The sequence below is a fragment of the Oncorhynchus keta genome, unplaced genomic scaffold (assembly GCF_023373465.1).
Source record: "Oncorhynchus keta strain PuntledgeMale-10-30-2019 unplaced genomic scaffold, Oket_V2 Un_contig_15690_pilon_pilon, whole genome shotgun sequence".
NCBI classification, from domain to species: Eukaryota; Metazoa; Chordata; class Actinopteri; order Salmoniformes; family Salmonidae; genus Oncorhynchus; species Oncorhynchus keta.
In genome coordinates this window covers 12,501-35,000 of record NW_026279459.1, presented here as the reverse complement: position 1 = coordinate 35,000, position 22,500 = coordinate 12,501, and the positions used below count along the sequence as shown (strand labels likewise).

Here is a 22,500-nt window from a genome sequence, read left to right as displayed (position 1 = left end):
GGGGGGAGAGGAGAGGAGGAGGAGCAGGGGCGAGGGAGGAGGAGCAGGGGAGAGAAGGACAGGAGGAGGAGCAGGGGAGGCGCAGGGGGGAGAAGGAGAGGAGGAGGAGCAGGGGGAGAAGGAGAGGAGGAGGAGCAGGGGGAGAAGGAGAGGAGGAGGAGCAGGGGGAGAAGGAGAGGAGGAGGAGCAGGGGGAGAATGAGAGGAGGAGGAGCAGGGGGAGAAGGAGAAGAGGAGGAGCAGGGGGAGAATGAGAGGAGGAGGAGCAGGGGGAGAAGGAGAGGAGGGAGGAGCAGGGGAGAAGGAGAGGAGGAGGAGCAGGGGGAGAAGGAGAGGAGGAGGAGCAGGGGGAGAAGGAGAGGAGGAGGAGCAGGGGAGAAGGAGAGGAGGAGGAGCAGGGGGAGAAGGAGAGGAGGAGGAGCAGGGGGAGAAGGAGAGGAGGAGGAGCAGGGGAGAAGGAGAGGAGGAGGAGCAGGGGGAGAAGGAGAGGAGGAGGAGCAGGGGGGAGAAGGAGAGGAGGAGGAGCAGGGGAGAAGGAGAGGAGGAGGAGCAGGGGGAGAAGGAGAGGGAGGAGGAGCAGGGGGAGAAGGAGAGGAGGAGGAGCAGGGGAGAAGGAGAGGAGGAGGAGCAGGGGGGAGGGAGGAGGAGGAGCAGGGGAGAAGGAGAGGGAGGAGGAGCAGGGGGGAGAAGGAGAGGAGGAGGAGCAGGGGGAGAAGGAGGGAGGAGGAGCAGGGGGAGAAGGAGAGGAGGAGGAGCAGGGGGGAGAAGGAGAGGGGAGGAGGAGCAGGGGGAGAAGGAGAGGAGGAGGAGCAGGGGGAGAAGGAGAGGAGGAGGAGCAGGGGGAGAAGGAGAGGAGGAGGAGCAGGGGGAGAAGGAGAGGAGGAGGAGAGGGGAGGAAGGAGAGGAGGAGGAGGAGCAGGGGGAGAAGGAGAGGAGGAGGAGCAGGGGGAGAAGGAGAGGAGGAGGAGCAGGGGGAGAAGGAGAGGAGGAGGAGCAGGGGGAGAAGGAGAGGAGGAGGAGCAGGGGAGAAGGAGAGGAGGAGGAGCAGGGGAGAAGGAGAGGAGGAGGAGGAGCAGGGGGGAGAAGGAGAGGAGGAGGAGCAGGGGGAGAAGGAGAGGAGGAGGAGCAGGGGGAGAAGGAGAGGAGGAGGAGCAGGGGGAGAAGGAGAGGAGGAGGAGCAGGGGAGAAGGAGAGGAGGAGGAGCAGGGGGAGAAGGAGGAGAGGAGGAGCAGGGGGAGAAGGAGAGGAGGAGGAGCAGGGGGAAGGAGGAGAGGAGGAGGAGCAGGGGGGAGAAGGAGAAGGAGGAGGAGCAGGGGGGAGAAGGAGAGGAGGAGGAGCAGGGGGAGAAGGAGAGGAGGAGGAGCAGGGGGAGAAGGAGAGAGGAGGAGCAGGGGGAGAAGGAGAGGAGGAGGGAGCAGGGGGAGAAGGAGAAGAAGAGGAGCAGGGGGAGAAGGAGAGGAGGAGGAGCAGGGGGGAGAAGGAGAAGAAGAGGAGCAGGGGGAGAAGGAGAGGAGGAGGAGCAGGGGGAGAAGGAGAAGAAGAGGAGCAGGGGAGAAGGAGAGGAGGAGGAGCAGGGGGAGAAGGAGAGGAGGAGGAGCAGGGGGAGAAGGAGAGGAGGAGGAGCAGGGGGAGAAGGAGAAGGAGGAGGAGCAGGGGAGAAGGAGAGGAGGAGGAGCAGGGGGAGAAGGAGAGGAGGAGGAGCAGGGGGGAGAAGGAGAAGGGGGAGAAGGAGGGAGGAGGAGCAGGGGAGAAAGGAGGGAGGAGGAGCAGGGGGAGAAGGAGAGGAGGAGGAGCAGGGGGAGAAGGGAGAGGAGGAGGAGCAGGGGGAGAAGGAGAGGAGGAGGAGGAGCAGGGGGAGAAGGAGGAGAGGAGGAGCAGGGGGAGAAGGAGGGAGGAGGAGCAGGGGGAGAAGGAGAGGAGGAGGAGCAGGGGGAGAAGGAGAGGGAGGAGGAGCAGGGGGAGAAGGAGAGGAGGAGGAGCAGGGGGAGAAGGAGAGGAGGAGGAGCAGGGGGAGAAGGAGAGGGAGGAGGAGCAGGGGGAGAAGGAGAGGAGGAGGAGCAGGGGGAGAAGGAGAGGAGGAGGAGCAGGGGGAGAAGGAGGGAGGAGGAGCAGGGGGAGGAGAAGGAGAGGGGGAGGAGGAGGAGACAGGGGGAGAAGGAGAGGAGGAGGAGCAGGGGGAGAAGGAGAGGAGGAGGAGCAGGGGGAGAAGGAGAAGGAGGAGGAGGAGCAGGGGGAGAAGGAGAGGAGGAGGAGCAGGGGGAGAAGGAGAGGAGGAGGAGCAGGGGAGAAGGAGAGGAGGAGGAGCAGGGGAGAAGGAGAGGAGGAGGAGCAGGGGGGAGAAGGAGAGGAGGAGGAGCAGGGGGAGAAGGAGAGGAGAGGAGGGGGGGAGAAGGAGAGGAGGAGAGGGGAGGAGCAGGGGGAGAAGGGAGAGGAGGAGGAGCAGGGGGAGAAGGAGAGGAGGAGGAGCAGGGGGAGAAGGAGAGGAGGAGGAGCAGGGGGGAGAAGGAGAGGAGAGGAGGAGGAGCAGGGGGAGAAGGAGAGGAGGAGGAGGGGGGAGAAGGAGAGGAGGAGGAGCAGGGGAGAAGGAGAGGAGGAGGAGCAGGGGAGAAGGAGAGGAGGAGGAGCAGGGGGAGAAGGAGAGGAGGAGGAGCAGGGGGAGAAGGAGAGGAGGAGGAGCAGGGGGAGAAGGAGAGGAGGAGGAGCAGGGGGGAGAAGGAGAGGAGGAGGAGCAGGGGGGAGAAGGAGAGGAGGAGGAGCAGGGGGAGAAGGAGAGGAGGAGGAGCAGGGGGAGAAGGAGAGGAGGAGGAGCAGGGGGAGAAGGAGAGGAGGAGGAGGAGGGGGGAGAAGGAGAGGAGGAGGAGCAGGGGGAGAAGGAGAGGAGGAGGAGCAGGGGGGGAGAAGGAGAGGAGGAGGAGCAGGGGGAGAAGGAGAGGAGGAGGAGCAGGGGGAGAAGGAGAGGAGGAGAGGAGGGGGGAGAAGGAGAGGAGGAGGAGCAGGGGGGAGAAGGAGAGGGAGGAGGAGCAGGGGGAGAAGGAGGAGGAGGGGGGGGAAGGAGAGGAGGAGGAGGAGCAGGGGGAGAAGGAGAGGAGGAGGAGCAGGGGGAGAAGGAGAGGAGGGAGGAGCAGGGGGAGAAGGAGGGAGGAGGAGCAGGGGGGAGAAGGAGAGGAGGAGGAGCAGGGGGGAGAAGGAGAGGAGGAGGAGCAGGGGGAGAAGGAGAGGAGGAGGAGCAGGGGAGAGGAGGAGGAGGAGGGGGGGAGAAGGAGAGGAGGAGGAGCAGGGGGAGAAGGAGAGGAGGAGGAGCAGGGGGAGAAGGAGAGGAGGAGGAGCAGGGGGGAGAAGGAGAGGAGGAGGAGCAGGGGGGAGAAGGAGAAGAAGAGGAGCAGGGGGAGAAGGAGAGGAGGAGGAGCAGGGGGGAGAAGGAGAGTGTTAGATAAAGAGGAAAACAAACAAAGTGAAGATGGTTCAATACAACACAGTCACAACACACTTACAGCCATTGACAGTGTTGTTGTAGCCGGTGCTGTTGTAGCTGGTAGTGGTGAGAGCCTCCTTGCTGCCGCTGCGGGAATTCCGGGCGCTGCCCCAAGGGTCGTTGTCATAGCAACCAGATCTAGCTTTCATCTCCTCCTTTAGGATCATCCTCCCTATACCACTCTGGATCTGAGAGAGAGAGAGAGAGAGAGAGAGAGAGAGAGAGAGAGAGAGAGAGAGAGAGAGACAGAGAGAGAGACCAGAGAGAAGAGAGAGGGGGCATAGAGAGCGAGAGAGAGAGAGAGAGAGAGAGAGAGAGAGAGAGAGAGAGAGAGAGAGAGAGAGAGAGAGAGAGAGAGAGAGAGAGAGAGACACACACACACACAACCAGGGGTAGAGAGAGGGGGCATAGAGAGAGCGAGAAGGAGAGAGAGAGAAAGTAGAAGAGAATAAATACAAATATTATTCCACAAATAAATGTGACAGTAAATATGCAATAATTACACACAGAGAGAGAGAGAGAGAGAGAGAGAGAGAGAGAGAGAGAGAGCGAGAGACTTACTCTTTGAAGACTGCTGTGACTCCAGTTCTCTTCATCTCCTCCTGTAGAATACCTTCTCCTAGGAGCACGGAGAGCTGGGGAAAGATAGATTGACAGTAGGATAGATATATATAGAGAGATCCTTAGAAATGCCTTAGTCTTTTAAAGACAGATATATTCACCGATGGTCACATACAAAACAACTGTTAGTTGTGTGTAGGGTAGATAGACTGTATGTAGGGTAGATAGACTGTATGTAGACTTCTGATGAGTAGGGTCTAGGGTGTAGGGTTTAGGTTGTAGGGTGTAGGTTGTACCTTTAGGGGAGCTGGGATAGGGTTAGGAGTCAGACTCTGACTGTGTGTAGTGTTCTGGAGAGTAGTGTGTAGGGTGTAGGGTGTAGGTTATACCTTTAGGGGAGCTGGGATAGGGTTAGGAGTCAGACTCTGACTGTGTGTAGTGTTCTGGAGAGTAGGGTGTAGGGTGTAGGGTGTAGGTTATACCTTTAGGGGAGATGGGATAGGGGTATGAGTCAGACTCTGACTGTGTGTAGTGTTCTGGAGAGTAGGGTGTAGGGTGTAGGTTATACCTTTAGGGGAGCTGGGATAGGGGTAGGAGTCAGACTCTGACTGTGTGTAGTGTTCTGGAGAGTAGGGTGTAGGGTGTAGGGTGTAGGTTATACCTTTAGGGGAGCTGGGATAGGGGTAGGAGTCAGACTCTGACTGTGTGTAGTGTTCTGGAGAGTAGGGTGTAGGGTGTAGGTTATACCTTTAGGGGATCTGGGATAGGGGTAGGTGTCAGACTCTGACCGTGTGTAGTGTTCTGGAGAGTAGGGTGTAGGGTGTAGGTTATACCTTTAGGGGATCTGGGATAGGGGTAGGAGTCAGACTCTGACCGTGTGTAGTGTTCTGGAGAGTAGGGTGTAGGGTTTAGGGTGTAGGTTATACCTTTAGGGGATCTGGGATAGGGATAGGAGTCAGACTCTGACTGTGTGTAGTGTTCTGGAGAGTAGGGTGTAGGGTGTAGGTTATACCTTTAGGGGATCTGGGATAGGGGTAGGAGTCAGACTCTGACTGTGTGTAGGGTTCTGGAGAGTAGGGTGTAGGGTGTAGTGTTCTGGAGAATAGGGTGTAGGGTGTAGTGTTCTGGAGAGTAGGGTGTAGGGTGTAGGTTATACCTTTAGGGGATCTGGGATAGGGGTAGGTGTCAGACTGACTGTGTGTAGTGTTCTGGAGAGTAGGGTGTAGGGTGTAGGTTATACCTTTAGGGGATCTGGGATAGGGGTAGGTGTCAGACTCTGACTGTGTGTAGTGTTCTGGAGAGTAGGGTGTAGGGTGTAGTGTTCTGGAGTGTAGGGTGTAGGTTATACCTTTAGGGGATCTGGGATAGGGGTAGGTGTCAGACTCTGACTGTGTGTAGTGTTCTGGAGAGTAGGGTGTAGGGTGTAGGTTATACCTTTAGGGGATCTGGGATAGGGGTATGAGTCAGACTCTGACTGTGTGTAGTGTTCTGGAGAGTAGGGTGTAGGGTGTAGGTTATACCTTTAGGGGATCTGGGATAGGGGTAGGTGTCAGACTCTGACTGTGTGTAGTGTTCTGGAGAGTAGGGTGTAGGGTGTAGGTTATACCTTTAGGGGATCTGGGATAGGGGTAGGTGTCAGACTCTGACTGTGTGTAGGGTTCTGGAGAGTAGGTAGACAGTCTGGAGGATGTGATTAGATCTTCGCTGGTCCTGCTTTTGGTGGCTGGGAGATTGTCTGTGGAGAGATGAGTGGACTGTTAACACAAGAACACAGCTTAGAGTTAGGCTGCATTCCAAATAACATCCTAATCCCTATATAGTGGTCCCTATGGGCCCTAGTCAAAGAAAGTGCACTATATAGGGAGTAGGGTATCATTTAAGACGTAGTTTATGTTACACAGCAATCCATCAGTGACCCCAAGTCATACACAGGAAGATACTGTACTGGGAAAGAGAGTACAGGAAGATAATGTACTGGGAAAGAGAGTACAGGAAGATACTGTACTGGGAAAGAGAGTACAGGAAGATACTGTACTGGGAAAGAGAGTACAGGAAGATACTGTACTGGGAAAGAGAGTACAGGAAGATACTGTACTGGGAAAGAGAGTACAGGAAGATACTGTACTGGGAAAGAGAGTACAGGAAGATAATGTACTGGGAAAGAGAGTACAGGAAGATACTGTACTGGGAAAGAGAGTACAGGAAGATACTGTACTGGGAAAGAGAGTACAGGAAGATACTGTACTGGGAAAGAGAGTACAGGAAGATACTGTACTGGAAAAGAGAGTACAGGAAGATACTGTACTGGGAAAGAGAGTACAGGAAGATACTGTACTGGGAAAGAGAGTACAGGAAGATACTGTACTGGGAAAGAGAGTACAGGAAGATAATATACTGGGAAAGAGAGTACAGGAAGATACTGTACTGGGAAAGAGAGTACAGGAAGATACTGTACTGGGAAAGAGAGTACAGGAAGATAATGTACTGGGAAAGAGAGTACAGGAAGATACTGTACTGGGAAAGAGAGTACAGGAAGATACTGTACTGGGAAAAAGAGCACAGGAAGATACTGTACTGGGAAAGAGAGCACAGGAAGATACTGTACTGGGAAAGAGAGTACAGGAAGATAATGTACTGGGAAAGAGAGTACAGGAAGATACTGTACTGGGAAAGAGAGTACAGGAAGATACTGTACTGGAAAAGAGAGCACAGGAAGATACTGTACTGGGAAAGAGAGTACAGGAAGATACTGTACTGGGAAAGAGAGTACAGGAAGTTTTACGGAAGGTGAATTCTACATTCTTAGTTTCATGTCTCAGTCCAAAGATTGATCTCAGAGAGATAGTCATCTGGCACAGACAGACAGAGGAGATAGATAGTCATCTGGTACAGACAAAGAAGATAGTAATCTGGTACAGACAGACAGAGGAGATAGATAGTCAGATGGTATAGACAGACAGGTGAGATAGATAGTCAGATGGTATAGACAGACAGGTGAGATAGATAGTCAGATGGTATAGACAGACAGGTGAGATAGATAGTCAGATGGTATAGACAGACAGAGGAGATAGTCAGATGGTATAGACAGACAGGTGAGATAGATAGTCAGATGGTATAGACAGACAGAGGAGATAGTCAGATGGTATAGACAGACAGAGGAGATAGATAGTCAGATGGTCCAGACAGACAGACAGACAGACAGACAGACAGACAGACAGACAGACAGACAGACAGACAGGTGAGATAGATAGTCAGATGGTATCGACAGACAGTTGAGATAGATAGTCAGATGGTCCAGACAGACAGACAGACAGACAGACAGACAGACAGACAGACAGACAGACAGACAGACAGACAGACAGACAGACAGACAGACAGGTGAGATAGATAGTCAGATGGTCCAGACAGACAGACAGACAGACAGACAGACAGACAGACAGACAGACAGACAGACAGACAGACAGACAGACAGACAGACAGACAGACAGACAGACAGACAGACAGACAGACAGACAGACAGACAGAGAGGAGGAAGGTACTTACAGAGGTGAGTTAGTTCATCAGGGAAAGAGTGAAGGAGGGAAGTGAATTAACGTGATCAGAAACCATGAAAGGAAGAAAGGGAAGAAAGAAAAGAGAGATATTACTGGCATCCCAAGTACCGATGTTTGTTACCAACCGGGAAGATAACAGAACAGAGATACAACACTACCACTAACCACTCTAAATCAAAATGTATTGGTCACATACACATGGTTAGCAGATGTTATTGGTCACATACACATGGTTAGCAGATGTTATTGGTCACATACACATGGTTAGCAGATGTTATTGGTCACATACACATGGTTAGCAGATGTTATTGCGAGTGTAGCGAAATGCTTTAAGTCAACCCTACAATACCATGAGTCCTAATCACTATTTATTTATCTAACCTATATCCACAAGTGAGTCATATATCATAGTATCTCTTCCATGTTGGTATCAATGGACTAATGAGCACATAACAGGTCTGTGGTCTATGGATGAGCCCATGTCTCCTCTAGTGGCCAACACATGTCCTCTATTGAACATAATCACAGAACAATATGAGGGATCAATATCACTAGAGTGGACTGAATAATACTGCTGATTATGCTAATATTCCCCCCTCTCTCTCTCTCTCTCTCTCTCTCTCTCTCTCTCTCTCTCTCTCTCTCTCTCTCTCTCTCTTCTCATGTTGGTATCTCTCTCTCTCTCTCTCTCTCTCTCTCTCTCTCTCTCTCTCTCTCTCTCTCTCTCTCTCTCTCTCTCTCTCTCTCTCTCTCTCTCTCTCTCTCTCTCCCCTGGAGTGTGTCCTATTTCCATAACCATGTGACCTGACGAAGAACAACTCTGACCCTCATTCATAATACACCATAACCACACGTCTGTGATGCACTGTTCTATAATACTCTTATAGCATGATAACACTCACAACACAGTAACACACACATACCACAGTACACACACACCACAGTAACACACACATACCACAGTACACACACACCACAGTAACACACACACACACCACAGTACACACACACCACAGCACACACACACATACCACAGTACACACACACCACAGCACACACACACATATCCACAGTAACACACACACACCACAGTACACACACACACACAGCACACACACACATACCACACTAACACACACACACCACAGTACACACACACCACAGCACACACACACATACCACAGTACACACACACCACAGTAACACACACATACCACAGTAACACACACACACCACAGTACACACACACACCACAGTAACACACACACACACCACAGTAACACACACACACCACAGTACACACACACCACAGTAACACACACCACAGTAACACACACACACCACAGTAACACACACATACCACAGTACACACACACACACACACACAGTACACACACACCACAGTACACACACACACCACAGTACACACACACCACAGTACACACACATACCACAGTACACACACATACCACAGTAACACACACACACCACAGTAACACACACCACAGTACACACACATCACAGTAACACACACAACACAGTAACACACACCACAGTAACTAGTGGTCTCATAAGAGACCTGAACTAACCCTTCATCTACCACTGTGGTCTCATAATAGACCTGAACTAACCCTACATCTACCACTGTGGTCTCATAATAGACCTGAACTAACCCTTCATCTACCACTGTGGTCTCATAATAGACCTGAAATAACCCTTCATCTACCACTGTGGTCTCATAATAGACCTGAACTAACCCTACATCTACCACTGTGGTCTCATAATAGACCTGAACTAACCCTTCATCTACCACTGTGGTCTCATAATAGACCTGAAATAACCCTTCATCTACCACTGTGGTCTCATAATAGACCTGAACTAACCCTTCATCTACCACTGTGGTCTCATAATAGACCTGAACTAACCCTTCATCTACCACTGTGGTCTCATAATAGACCTGAACTAACCCTTCATCTACCACTGTGGTCTCATAATAGACCTGAAATAACCCTTCATCTACCACTGTGGTCTCATAATAGACCTGAACTAACCCTTCATCTACCACTGTGGTCTCATAATAGACCTGAACTAACCCTTCATCTACCACTGTGGTCTCATAATAGACCTGAACTAACCCTTCATCTACCACTGTGGTCTCATAATAGACCTGAACTAACCCTTCATCTACCACTGTGGTCTCATAATAGACCTGAACTAACCCTTCATCTACCACTGTGGTCTCATAATAGACCTGAACTAACCCTTCATCTACCACTGTGGTCTCATAATAGACCTGAACTAACCCTTCATCTACCACTGTGGTCTCATAATAGACCTGAAATAACCCTTCATCTACCACTGTGGTCTCATAATAGACCTGAACTAACCCTTCATCTACCACTGTGGTCTCATAATAGACCTGAACTAACCCTTCATCTACCACTGTGGTCTCATAATAGACCTGAACTAACCCTTCATCTACCACTGTGGTCTCATAATAGACCTGAACTAACCCTTAATCTACCACTGTGGTCTCATAATAGACCTGAACTAACCCTTCATCTACCACTGTGGTCTCATAATAGACCTGAACTAACCCTACATCTACCACTGTGGTCTCATAATAGACCTGAACTAACCCTTCATCTACCACTGTGGTCTCATAATAGACCTGAACTAACCCTTCATCTACCACTGTGGTCTCATAATAGACCTGAACTAACCCTACAAGCACAATACTAAGGGCTACTCCACTGATAGGAAGACAGGCTACGGAAAACACCAATCAGTCACTGATGGGACAACAGCCAGGATAAGGCGGGGCTAAGACACTGTACCCGTTCTCTTATAGATGGGAGGTTTGCTGTAGATGTTGGGTTCACCTGAGGCTGGAGAAAGAGAGGGAGGGAGGAGAGAGGGAGGGGAGAAAGAGAGAGAAGGGAGGAGATTGATGTGAAACATGGAGGAGTGAGGGAGGAAGTGAAGGGTAGACGGAGGTAAAGGGAAGAGCTATACCGAACCATAGCGACCGTAGCTGATAACAAGAGAGTTTGAGGAAATATACAAATAGAGGAGGAGCAGAAGTGGAGTAGATAATATGGAAAGATGAGGAGATGAAGAGAAGATGGAAAGATGAGATGAAGAGAAGATGGAAAGATGAGGAGATGAAGAGAAGATGGAAAGATGAGATGAAGAGAAGATGGGAAGATGAGATGAAGAGAAGATGGAAAGATGAGGAGATGAAGAGAAGATGGAAAGATGAGGAGATGAAGAGAAGATGGAAAGATGAGGAGATGAAGAGAAGATGGAAAGATGAGATGAAGAGAAGATGGAAAGATGAGGAGATGAAGAGAAGATGGAAAGATGAGGAGAGGAAGAGGGCACGTCCCAAATGGCACCCTATTCCAAATATATTGCACTTCCATAGAGAATAGGGGGCCCTTGGGGCACAGTTGAAGTGTGGTCCTACCTGGTACATGGAAATGCTTGGGGGCGTGGTATGTGGTAGGAGTACTAGGCCGCCCCTCCAGCGAGCCGTAATAGGGTGAGCTCCTGCCACTCTCAGAGCCTGCAGCCAGCACTAGCCAATCACAGCAAAGGAAACATGAGCATGAAGAAAGGGCTTTGTCCTGCCATCCAGTCCCTCCCAACCAATCAGAACCAAAGGAAAAGGTGATCAACAGTGGCTGCAGCATTGAGGAAAGGCATACTGGACCATCTCAGCACAGGAAGCTAGAAGGAACGGTACACGCTTCCTCCCCCTGCTAGTCACTGCTTTTAAATGCATTAACTGTCACATGGTGGAATATACAGTGCAGTCGGAAAGTATTCAGACCCTTTGACTTTTTGCACATTTTGTTAAGTTACAGCCTTATTCTAAAATGGATTTAATAAAAAATAAATCCTCATCAATCTACACACAATACCCCATATTGACAAAGCGAAAATTGATTTTTAGAAATCTATTAAAAATAAAAAAACAGAAATACCTTATTTACATAAGTATTCAGACACTTTGCTATGAGACTCGAAATTCAGGGTGTCCATGGCTTGGTGTGTGTGTGACTCACCAGGGTGTCCATAGTGCTGCGGTGAGTGAGGCATGATGGGAGACATGGCTTGGTGTGTGTGTGACTCACCAGGGTGTCCATAGTGCTGCGGTGAGCGAGGCATGATGGGAGACATGGCTTGGTGTGTGTGTGACTCACCAGGGTGTCCATAGTGCTGCGGTAAGCGAGGCGTGATGGGAGACATGGCTTGGTGTGTGTGTGACTCACCAGGGTGTCCATAGTGCTGCGGTGATTGAGGCATGATGGGAGACATGGCTTGGTGTGTGTGTGACTCACCAGGGTGTCCATAGTGCTGCGGTGAGGCGGGATGGGAGATATGGCTTGGTGTGTGTGTGACTCACCAGGGTGTCCATAGTGCTGCGGTAAGTGAGGCGGGATAGGAGACATGGCTTGGTGTGTGTGTGACTCACCAGGTGTCCATAGTGCTGCGGTGAGTGAGGCGTGATGGGAGACATGGCTTGGTGTGTGTGTGACTCACCAGGGTGTCCATAGTGCTGCGGTGAGTGAGGCGTGATGGGAGACATGGCTTGGTGTGTGTGTGACTCACCAGGGTGTCCATAGTGCTGCGGTGAGTGAGGCGTGATGGGAGACATGGCTTGGTGGGTGTGTGACTCACCAGGGTGTCCATAGTGCTGCGGTGAGTGAGGCGTGATGGGAGACATGGCTTGGTGTGTGTGTGACTCACCAGGGTGTCCATAGTGCTGCGGTGAGTGAGGTGTGATGGGAGACATGGCTTGGCGGTTGAAGGAGGGAGAGCCATCCATGTAGGCAGGGCTGGAACACTGTCTCTGTCTCTTGTCTATATTGTAATACAGCTTCTAAAGGGAGAGGGAGAAGAGGGAGAGGGGGGATGACAGAGTGGGGGAGAGGGGGGGATGACAGAGTGGGGAGAGGGGGATGACAGAGTGGGGGAGAGGGGGATGACAGAGTGGGGGAGAGGGGATGACAGAGTAGGGAGAGGGGGATGACAGAGTGGGGAGAGGGGGATGACAGAGTGGGGGAGAGGGGGATGACAGGGGGATGACAGAGTGGGGAGAGGGGGATGACAGAGTGGGGGGAGGGGGATGACAGAGTGGGGGATGACAGAGTGGGGGAGAAAGAAAGAAAAATAGGTACAGACAGAGATAGAGCAAGAGGGGGGATGACAGAGTGGGGGAGAGGGGGGATGACAGAGTGGGGGAGAGAGGGGATGACAGAGTGGGGGAGAGGGTGGATGACAGAGTGGGGAGAGGGGGGGATGACAGAGTGGGGAGAGGGGGATAACAGAGTGGGGAGAGGGGGGATGACAGAGTGGGGGAGAGGGGGGATAACAGAGTGGGGGAGAGGGGGATGACAGAGTGGGGGAGAGGGGGATGACAGAGTGGGGGAGAGGGGGATGACAGAGTGGGGGAGAGGGGATGACAGAGTGGGGAGAGGGGGATGACAGAGTGGGGGAGAGGGTGGATGACAGAGTGGGGGAGAGGGGGATGACAGAGTGGGGGAGAGGGGGGATGACAGAGTGGGGGAGAGGGGGACAGATACACAACTATCCACATATCCACAGACCACTGATCACAGAAATTATTATTCATTCTGTTGGAAACAACAAGGTTACTAACCTGAGAACAGAGAGTCCCAGGTGGCTGTAAAACAACAAGGTTACTAACCTGAGAACAGAGAGTCGAGGGTGACTGTAAAACAACAAGGTTACTAACCTGAGAACAGAGAGTCGAGGGTGACTGTAAAACAACAAGGTTACTAACCTGAGAACAGAGAGTCCCAGGTGACTGTAAAACAACAAGGTTACTAACCTGAGAACAGAGAGTCCCAGGTGACTGTAAAACAACAAGGTTACTAACCTGAGAACAGAGAGTCCCAGGTGACTGTAAAACAACAAGGTTACTAACCTGAGAACAGAGAGTCCCAGGTGACTGTAAAACAACAAGGTTACTAACCTGAGAACAGACAGTCCCAGGTGACTGTAAAACAACAAGGTTACTAACCTGAGAACAGAGAGTCGAGGGTGACTGTAAAACAACAAGGTTACTAACCTGAGAACAGAGAGTCCCAGGTGACTGTAAAACAACAAGGTTACTAACCTGAGAACAGAGAGTCCCAGGTGACTGTAAAACAACAAGGTTACTAACCTGAGAACAGAGAGTCGAGGGTGACTGTAAAACAGCAAGGTTACTAACCTGAGAACAGAGAGTCCCAGGTGACTGTAAAACTACAAGGTTACTAACCTGAGAACAGAGAGTCCCAGGTGACTGTAAAACAACAAGGTTACTAACCTGAGAACAGAGAGTCCCAGGTGACTGTAAAACAACAAGGTTACTAACCTGAGAACAGAGAGTCCCAGGTGACTGTAAAACAACAAGGTTACTAACCTGAGAACAGAGAGTCCCAGGTGACTGTAAAACAACAAGGTTACTAACCTGAGAACAGAGAGTCGAGGGTGACTGTAAAACAACAAGGTTACTAACCTGAGAACAGAGAGTCCCAGGTGACTGTAAAACAACAAGGTTACTAACCTGAGAACAGAGAGTCGAGGGTGACTGTAAAACAGCAAGGTTACTAACCTGAGAACAGAGAGTCCCAGGTGACTGTAAAACTACAAGGTTACTAACCTGAGAACAGAGAGTCCCAGGTGACTGTAAAACAACAAGGTTACTAACCTGAGAACAGAGAGTCCCAGGTGACTGTAAAACAACAAGGTTACTAACCTGAGAACAGAGAGTCGAGGGTGACTGTAAAACAACAAGGTTACTAACCTGAGAACAGAGAGTCCCAGGTGACTGTAAAACAACAAGGTTACTAACCTGAGAACAGAGAGTCCCAGGTGACTGTAAAACAAATACATGAGAAAGAAAGCAGAAATGATTGTCTGAAGCATAATGGTCCATTATCTCAACTCAGGAAATAGATTCAGTTCAGTTCTTCAATATTAGAAACATATTTATTTATCTTGTTTATCAACTGTCAGTGAATTTAGAGAAGACGTAAAAGAAAATAACATAGGTGTATTTCCTGAAAGCTCCGTAGCACTTAGTACCTCTCCATAGCTGAAGGTCTCTATGTCATCTGAGGAGTATCTGGGGTAGGGCTGGTAGGATGATATGGTAGGATGATGCTGGGACTGGTAGGATGATATGAGGTCAGGTGGCTGGACCTCGTATATGGCCTTGACCTTAGGCAGTGCAGCCAAGTCCTTATAGTCTAGTATCTCATTCTCCACCCTGGCCTGGGATGGGACACGACAGGACACAGACACAGACACAGGCACGCACGCACACACACACACAGACACAGGCACGCACGCACGCACACACACACACACACACACACACACACACACACACACACACACACACACACACACACACACACACACGCACGCACGCACACACACACACACACACACACACACACACACACACACACACACACACACACACACACACACACACACACACACACACACACACACACACACACAGAGAGAAAACAACCACACACACACATGAACAACATTTACGCATGCAAAACCAAAGACATGGATTGTGTGCTGCAGACTGTAAAGCATGCTGACAGCCATACACTGACACAACACATACAGTTTACATGTGACTGACTGCTGAATATACTGTGGGAGCTGGCCTCTCCCTGACATGACCTTCAGCTCCACAAAGCAATGGAGAGAGAGAGAGAGAGAGAGAGAGAGAGAGAGAGAGAGAGAGAGAGAGAGAGAGAGAGAGAGAGAGAGAGAGAGAGAGGGAGAGGGAGAGGGAGAGGGAGAGAGAGAGAGAGAGAGAGAGAGAGAGAGAGAGGAGAGAGAGAGAGAGAGAGAGAGAGAGAGAGAGAGAGAGAGCTAACTCTGTGTTTTCCCCTCATCCATCACCCTGAGCAGGTCATTGATTATGAGGCCAGAGCTCAGAAAAAACACACACACCTGCTCATGCATGGATGTGTGTGTGTCTCTACATGTGTTTTTACGTGGATGAATGTGCTAATGTTTCCAACAGCAGTAGTGACCTATACAGTACAGCTCAGCAAAGACTAGGAGTCCAGACAGAGCACACACACACACACACACACACACACACACACACACACACACACACACACACACACACACACACACACACACACACACACACACACACACACACACACACACACACACACACACACACACACACACACACACACACACACACACACACACACACACACACACACACAGGTTGTGTCCGAATATGACTGACATAACAAGAGGACCTAGCCAGCAGTGCAAGGTGAGGTCACGGGTCAGGGGTCAGGGGTGAGTGGAGAATGAACAGGTGTCTCCTATCTGTACTTGGCAGGGCGACAGTGACTATGTCACAACTATCTCTCCTATGTCTCCTTCCTCCCAAAATGTGCTCCTGATTTAACATGGTCCATTCACACCTGCACTGTTGTGAACAGCCCACTACAGAGGAGGCTGAAATGTTTAGCCCTAGGTTCCTCAAAAGGTTCTACAGATGCACCATCGAGAGCATTTTGAATGGCTGCATCACAGCTTGATATAGTAAATGCACCGCCCTCAACAGCAAAGCACGAAAGAGGATGGTGCGGACTGCCCAGTACATCACTGGGGCTGAGCTCCCTGCCATCCAGGACCTCTATACCAGGGAGAGACAGAGAAAGACTCCCAAGTCATAGACTGTTCACTGTGCTACCGTTCGGCAAATGGTACCAGAGCATTGGCTCTCAGACCAACAGGCTCCGAGACACCATAAGAGTGAAAAATAATGAATGAATGGTTACCCGGTCTGTCTGCACTGACCCTATCTGTTGTTCTGCCAATGAACATGACAGTTAACCCACTGTTCCCGGTAGGCCGTCATGATAAATAAGAATTTGTTCTTAACTGGCTCGCCTGGTTAAATAACGGTTACATTTCCACACTGTCAGAGTCTATCTAGAGGAGAGCGAAGGAGTGAGGCGCAGGACACAGGTAAGAGTAAAACCACTGTATTTACTGAGCAGAACACGTGTCAAACTGTCAGAGTCTATCTAGAGGAGAGCGAAGGAGTCAGGCTCATACACAGGTAAGAGTAAAACCACTGTGTTTACTGAGCAGAACACGTGCCAAACTGTCAGAGTCTATCTAGAGGAGAGCGAAGGAGTCAGGGACAGGACACAGGTAAGAGTAAAACCACTGTGTTTACTGAGCAGAACACGTGTCAAACTGTCAGAGTCTATCTAGAGGAGAGCGAAGGAGTCAGGCTCATACACAGGTAAGAGTAAAACCACTGTGTTTACTGAGCAGAACACGTGTCAAACTGTCAGAGTCTATCTAGAGGAGAGCGAAGGAGTCAGGGACAGGACACAGGTAAGAGTAAAACCACTGTGTTTACTGAGCAGAACACGTGCCAAACTGTCAGAGTCTATCTAGAGGAGAGCGAAGGAGTCAGGCTCATACACAGGTAAGAGTAAAACCACTGTATTTACTGAGCAGAACACATGTCAAACTGTCAGTCTATCTAGAGGATAGCGAAGGAGTCAGGCTCATACACAGGTAAGAGTAAAACCACTGTGTTTACTGAGCAGAACACGTGCCAAACTGTCAGAGTCTATCTAGAGGAGAGCGAAGGAGTCAGGGACAGGACACAGGTAAGAGTAAAACCACTGTGTTTACTGAGCAGAACACGTGCCAAACTGTCAGAGTCTATCTAGAGGAGAGCGAAGGAGTCAGGGACAGGACACAGGTAAGAGTAAAACCACTGTGTTTACTGAGCAGAACACGTGTCAAACTGTCAGAGTCTATCTAGAGGAGAGCGAAGGAGTCAGGCTCATACACAGGTAAGAGTAAAACCATTGTGTTTACTGAGCAGAACACATGTCAAACTGTCAGAGTCTATCTAGAGGAGAGCGAAGGAGTCAGGCTCATACACAGGTAAGAGTAAAAACACTGTGTTTACTGAGCAGAACACATGTCAAACTGTCAGAGTCTATCTAGAGGAGAGCGAAGGAGTCAGGGACAGGACACAGGTAAGAGTAAAACCACTGTGTTTACTGAGCAGAACACGTGCCAAACTGTCAGAGTCTATCTAGAGGAGAGCGAAGGAGTCAGGGACAGGACACAGGTAAGAGTAAAACCATTGTGTTTACTGAGCAGAACACATGTCAAACTGTCAGAGTCTATCTAGAGGAGAGCGAAGGAGTCAGGCTCATACACAGGTAAGAGTAAAACCACTGTGTTTACTGAGCAGAACACGTGCCAAACTGTCAGAGTCTATCTAGAGGAGAGCGAAGGAGTCAGGGACAGGACACAGGTAAGAGTAAAACCACTGTGTTTACTCCATCAGAACAACAAAAATCGTTATAAAACTGTACAAAACAGGATACTAACTCCAACACACGAAAGACAATCACGGACAAACAGAAAGGTAACCAGAGGGTTAAAACCACTGAGATTAACCAGGTGTGTAAACAGAAAAAACAAAAGTGAAAACTGAAACATGGATCGGTGGCTATCTAGAGGGTGAGCGAAGGCCCGTCAGGGACAGGACACAGGTGGAAGTCGTAAACCACTGTCACTTTCTGCTGCTGCAGAACATTATTCGTAGTCAAACTGTTCAGAGTCTATCTAAAGACCTTATTATCTGTCCTGATGCTCATACACAGGTAATATCTAAAATACCACTGTGTTTACTGATGCAGAACACGTGTCAAACTGTCAAATACCTTATTATCTAGAGGAGAATGAAGTCACTTTACAGGCCTTCATGTACATATCTACCTCAAATACCTTATTGTGTTTATCGTGATGCAGAACACCCTGCCTCAAACTGTCAGATCTATCAAATACCTTATTAGTATCTATCGTGATGCCTAGTCACTTTACCCTGCCTTCATGTACATATCTACCTCAAAACATTATTATCATATATCCTGATGCCTAGTCACTTTACCCTGCCTTCATGTACATATCTACCTCAAATACCTTATTATCTGTCCTGATGCCTAGTCACTTTACCCTGCCTTCATGTACATATCTAAAATACCTTATTATCTGTACCTGATGCCTAGTCACTTTACCCTGCCTTCATGTCATATCTATCAAATACCTTATTATTATCTATCCTGATGCCTAGTCACTTTACCCTGCCTTCATGTACATATCTACCTCAAAACCACTGTTATTATCTGATGCTAGTCACTTTACCCTGCCTTCATGTACATATCTACCTCAAATACCTTATTATTTGCTATCGTGATGCCAGTCACTTTACCCTGCCTTCATGTACATATCTACCTCAAATACCACTTATTATCTATCCTGATGCCTAGTCACTTTACCCTGCCTTCATGTACATATCTACCTCAAATACAAATTATCTATCCTGATGTCTAGTCACTTTACCCTGCCTTCATGTACATATCTACCTCAAATACCTTATTATTTGCTATCAGATGGGTCAAATAATGTACATATCTTCAAATAGATTAGTATCTATCGTGATGCCTAAACAGACAAAATCTAAAATACCTTATTAATCATATATCCTGATGCCTAGTCACTTTACCCTGCCTTCATGTACATATCTACCTCAAATACCTTATTATCTGTCCTGATGCCTAGTCACTTTACCCTGCCTTCATGTACATATCTACCTCAAATACCTTATTATCTGTCCTGATGCCTAGTCACTTTACCCTGCCTTCATGTACATATCTACCTCAAATACCTTATTATTATCTATCCTGATGCCTAGTCACTTTACCCTGCCTTCATGTACATATCTACCTCAAATACCTTATTATTATCTATCCTGATGTCTAGTCACTTTACCCTGCCTTCATGTACATATCTACCTCAAATACCTTATTATTTGCTATCCTGATGCCTAGTCACTTTACCCTGCCTTCATGTACATATCTACCTCAAATACCTTATTATTTGCTATCGTGATGCCTAGTCACTTTACCCTGCCTTCATGTACATATCTACCTCAAATACCTTATTATTATCATATATCCTGATGCCTAGTCACTTTACCCTGCCTTCATGTACATATCTACCTCAAATACCTTATTATCTGTCCTGATGCCTAGTCACTTTACCCTGCCTTCATGTACATATCTACCTCAAATACCTTATTATTTGCTATCGTGATGCCTAGTCACTTTACCCTGCCTTCATGTACATATCTACCTCAAATACCTTATTATTTGCTATCGTGATGCCTAGTCACTTTACCCTGCCTTCATGTACATATCTACCTCAAATACCTTATTATTATCTATCCGGATGTCTAGTCACTTTACCCTGCCTTCATGTACATATCTACCTCAAATACCTTATTATTATCTATCCGGATGTCTAGTCACTTTACCCTGCCTTCATGTACATATCTACCTCAAATACCTTATTATTATCTATCCGGATGTCTAGTCACTTAACCCTGCCTTCATGTACATATCTACCTCAAATACCTTATTATTATCTATCCTGATGCCTAGTCACTTTACCCTGCCTTCATGTACATATCTACCTCAAATACCTTATTATTATCTATCCTGATGCCTAGTCACTTTACCCTGCCTTCATTTACATATCTACCTCAAATACCTTATTATTATCTATCCTGATGCCTAGTCACTTTACCCTGCCTTCATGTACATATCTACCTCAAATACCTTATTATTATCTATCCTGATGTCTAGTCACTTTACCCTGCCTTCATGTACATATCTACCTCAAATACCTTATTATTTGTCCTGATGCCTCGTCACTTTACCCTGCCTTCATGTACATATCTACCTCAAATACCTTATTATTATCTATCCGGATGTCTAGTCACTTTACCCTGCCTTCATGTACATATCTACCTCAAATACCTTATTATTATCTATCCGGATGTCTAGTCACTTTATTCTGCCTTCATGGGGCGGCAGCGTAGCCTAGCGTTGGACTAGTAACCGGAAGGTTGCGAGTTCAAACCCCCGAGCTGACAAGGTACAAATCTGTCGTTCTGCCCCTGAACAGGCAGTTAACCCACTGTTCCCAGGCCGTCATTGAAAATAAGAATATGTTCTTAACTGACTTGCCTGGTTAAATAAAGGTAAAATAAAAAAATATCTACCTCAAATACCTTATTAGTATCTATCTGTCACGCCCTGACCTTGGAGATCCTTTTTATGTCTCTATTTTGGTTTGGTCAGGGCGTAAGTTGGGGTGGGCATTTCTATGTGTTGTGTTTCTATATAGCTCCACATTGATCTGGTACTGGTACTCCCTGTATATAGTTCCACATTGATCTGGTACTGGTACTCCCTGTATATAGCTCCACATTGATCTGGTACTCCCTGTATATAGCTCCACATTGATCTGGTACTTCCTGTATATAGCTCCACATTGATCTGGTACTTCCTGTACATAGCTCCACATTGATCTGGTACCTCCTGTACATAGCTCTACATTGATCTGGTACTCTCTGTATATAGCTCCACATTGATCTGGTACTGGTACTGGTACTTCCTGTATATAGCTCCACATTGGTCTGGTACTCTCTGTATATAGCTCCACATTGATCTGGTACTTCCTGTACATAGCTCCACATTGATCTGGTACTGGTACTCTCTGTATATAGCTCCACATTGATCTGGTACTGGTACTCTCTATATATAGCTCCACATTGATCTGGTACTCTCTGTATATAGCTCCACATTGATCTGGTACTGGTACTCTCTGTATTTAGCTCCACATTGATCTGGTACTTCCTGTACATAGCTCCACATTGATCTGGTACTGGTACTCTCTATATATAGCTCCACATTGATCTGGTACTGGTACTCTCTATATATAGCTCCATATTGATCTGGTACTGGTACTCTCTGTATTTAGCTCCACATTGATCTGGTACTTCCTGTACATAGCTCCACATTGATCTGGTACTGGTACTTCCTGTATATAGCTCCACATTGATCTGGTACTGGTACTCTCTATATATAGCTCCACATTGATCTGGTACTGGTACTTCCTGTATATAGCTCCACATTGATCTGGTACTTCCTGTACATAGCTACACATTGATCTGGTACTGGTACTTCCTGTATATAGCTCCACATTGATCTGGTACTGGTACTCTCTGTATATAGCTCCACATTGATCTGGTACTGGTACTTCCTGTATATAGCTCCACATTGATCTGGTACTGGTACTTCCTGTACATAGCTCCACATTGATCTGGTACTTCCTGTATATAGCTCTACATTATGCTGGTACTAGTACTTCCTGTATATAGCTCCATTCTTGTGTGTTTTATTCCTCTTGCGTTACCATTTTTCTTTTTATTATAATTGTGTAATTCTGCAACATTGGGAAAGGCTCGTAAGTAAGCATTTCACGTAAAGAGTACAGCTGTTGTATTCGGCCTATATGAACAATCATTAATTTGATTTGATAGGAAATTACATGTGGTTGATATTCCCACTAGCCCATGCTTACACCAATCAAATGCTTTGAGATAGCGAGAAATAGTGAAAAATAGTGAACGAGTGCACACTTCAGGAGAAAATGGTTTGTATTTTAAAAGCTAGTGGGCCCTGAAGGTTGTGTGGAGCTAGAGGTAAATTGACTTGTGATTGGTTACTTACGCAGATGACGCGGCTGGGAGAGCCAATAGACGAACCCGGTGGAGAGATGGAGGTCTCGGACAGACGTCTGTGCTGTGAAAAGAAAGAGCAATGAGGGTTAAAAAATCTATTGATATCTGAGTTCTGTAGAGTGATATCTGTGTTCTGTAGAGTAGAGTGATATCTGTGTTCTGTAGAGTAGAGTGATATCTGTGTTCTGTAGAGTAGAGTGATATCTG

General features: G+C 48.2%; 1 protein-coding gene and 1 long non-coding RNA gene across 4 annotated transcripts in view; one reads left to right on the top strand and one right to left on the bottom strand.

Moving 5' to 3' along the window:
- The window catches only part of LOC118383875 (actin-binding LIM protein 3-like), a gene marked incomplete at its 5' end in the record, with an annotated part of 37,236 nt that overhangs the window by 2,782 nt on the left and 11,954 nt on the right, over positions 1-22,500 (bottom strand). Inside the window, 10 exons of the mRNA XM_052502509.1 lie at positions 3,491-3,659; positions 4,033-4,106; positions 4,694-4,779; positions 5,710-5,755; positions 10,424-10,474; positions 11,056-11,154; positions 12,342-12,474; positions 14,455-14,478; positions 14,688-14,876; positions 22,283-22,354. Of these exons, the coding sequence (XP_052358469.1) occupies positions 3,491-3,659; positions 4,033-4,106; positions 4,694-4,779; positions 5,710-5,755; positions 10,424-10,474; positions 11,056-11,154; positions 12,342-12,474; positions 14,455-14,478; positions 14,688-14,876; positions 22,283-22,354 (943 nt within the window). The remainder of the gene's footprint in view (positions 1-3,490; positions 3,660-4,032; positions 4,107-4,693; positions 4,780-5,709; positions 5,756-10,423; positions 10,475-11,055; positions 11,155-12,341; positions 12,475-14,454; positions 14,479-14,687; positions 14,877-22,282; positions 22,355-22,500) is intronic.
- LOC127919080 (uncharacterized) lies at positions 12,789-14,042 on the top strand. Of its 3 annotated transcripts, none has more exons than XR_008101865.1 (4): positions 12,789-12,865; positions 13,072-13,274; positions 13,707-13,802; positions 13,899-14,042. It is a non-coding gene; the product is annotated as an uncharacterized LOC127919080 (long non-coding RNA). The 3 variants fall into 3 exon arrangements; XR_008101864.1 differs by having other exon boundaries at positions 13,611-13,802; XR_008101866.1 differs by lacking the exon at positions 13,707-13,802 and having other exon boundaries at positions 13,899-14,034.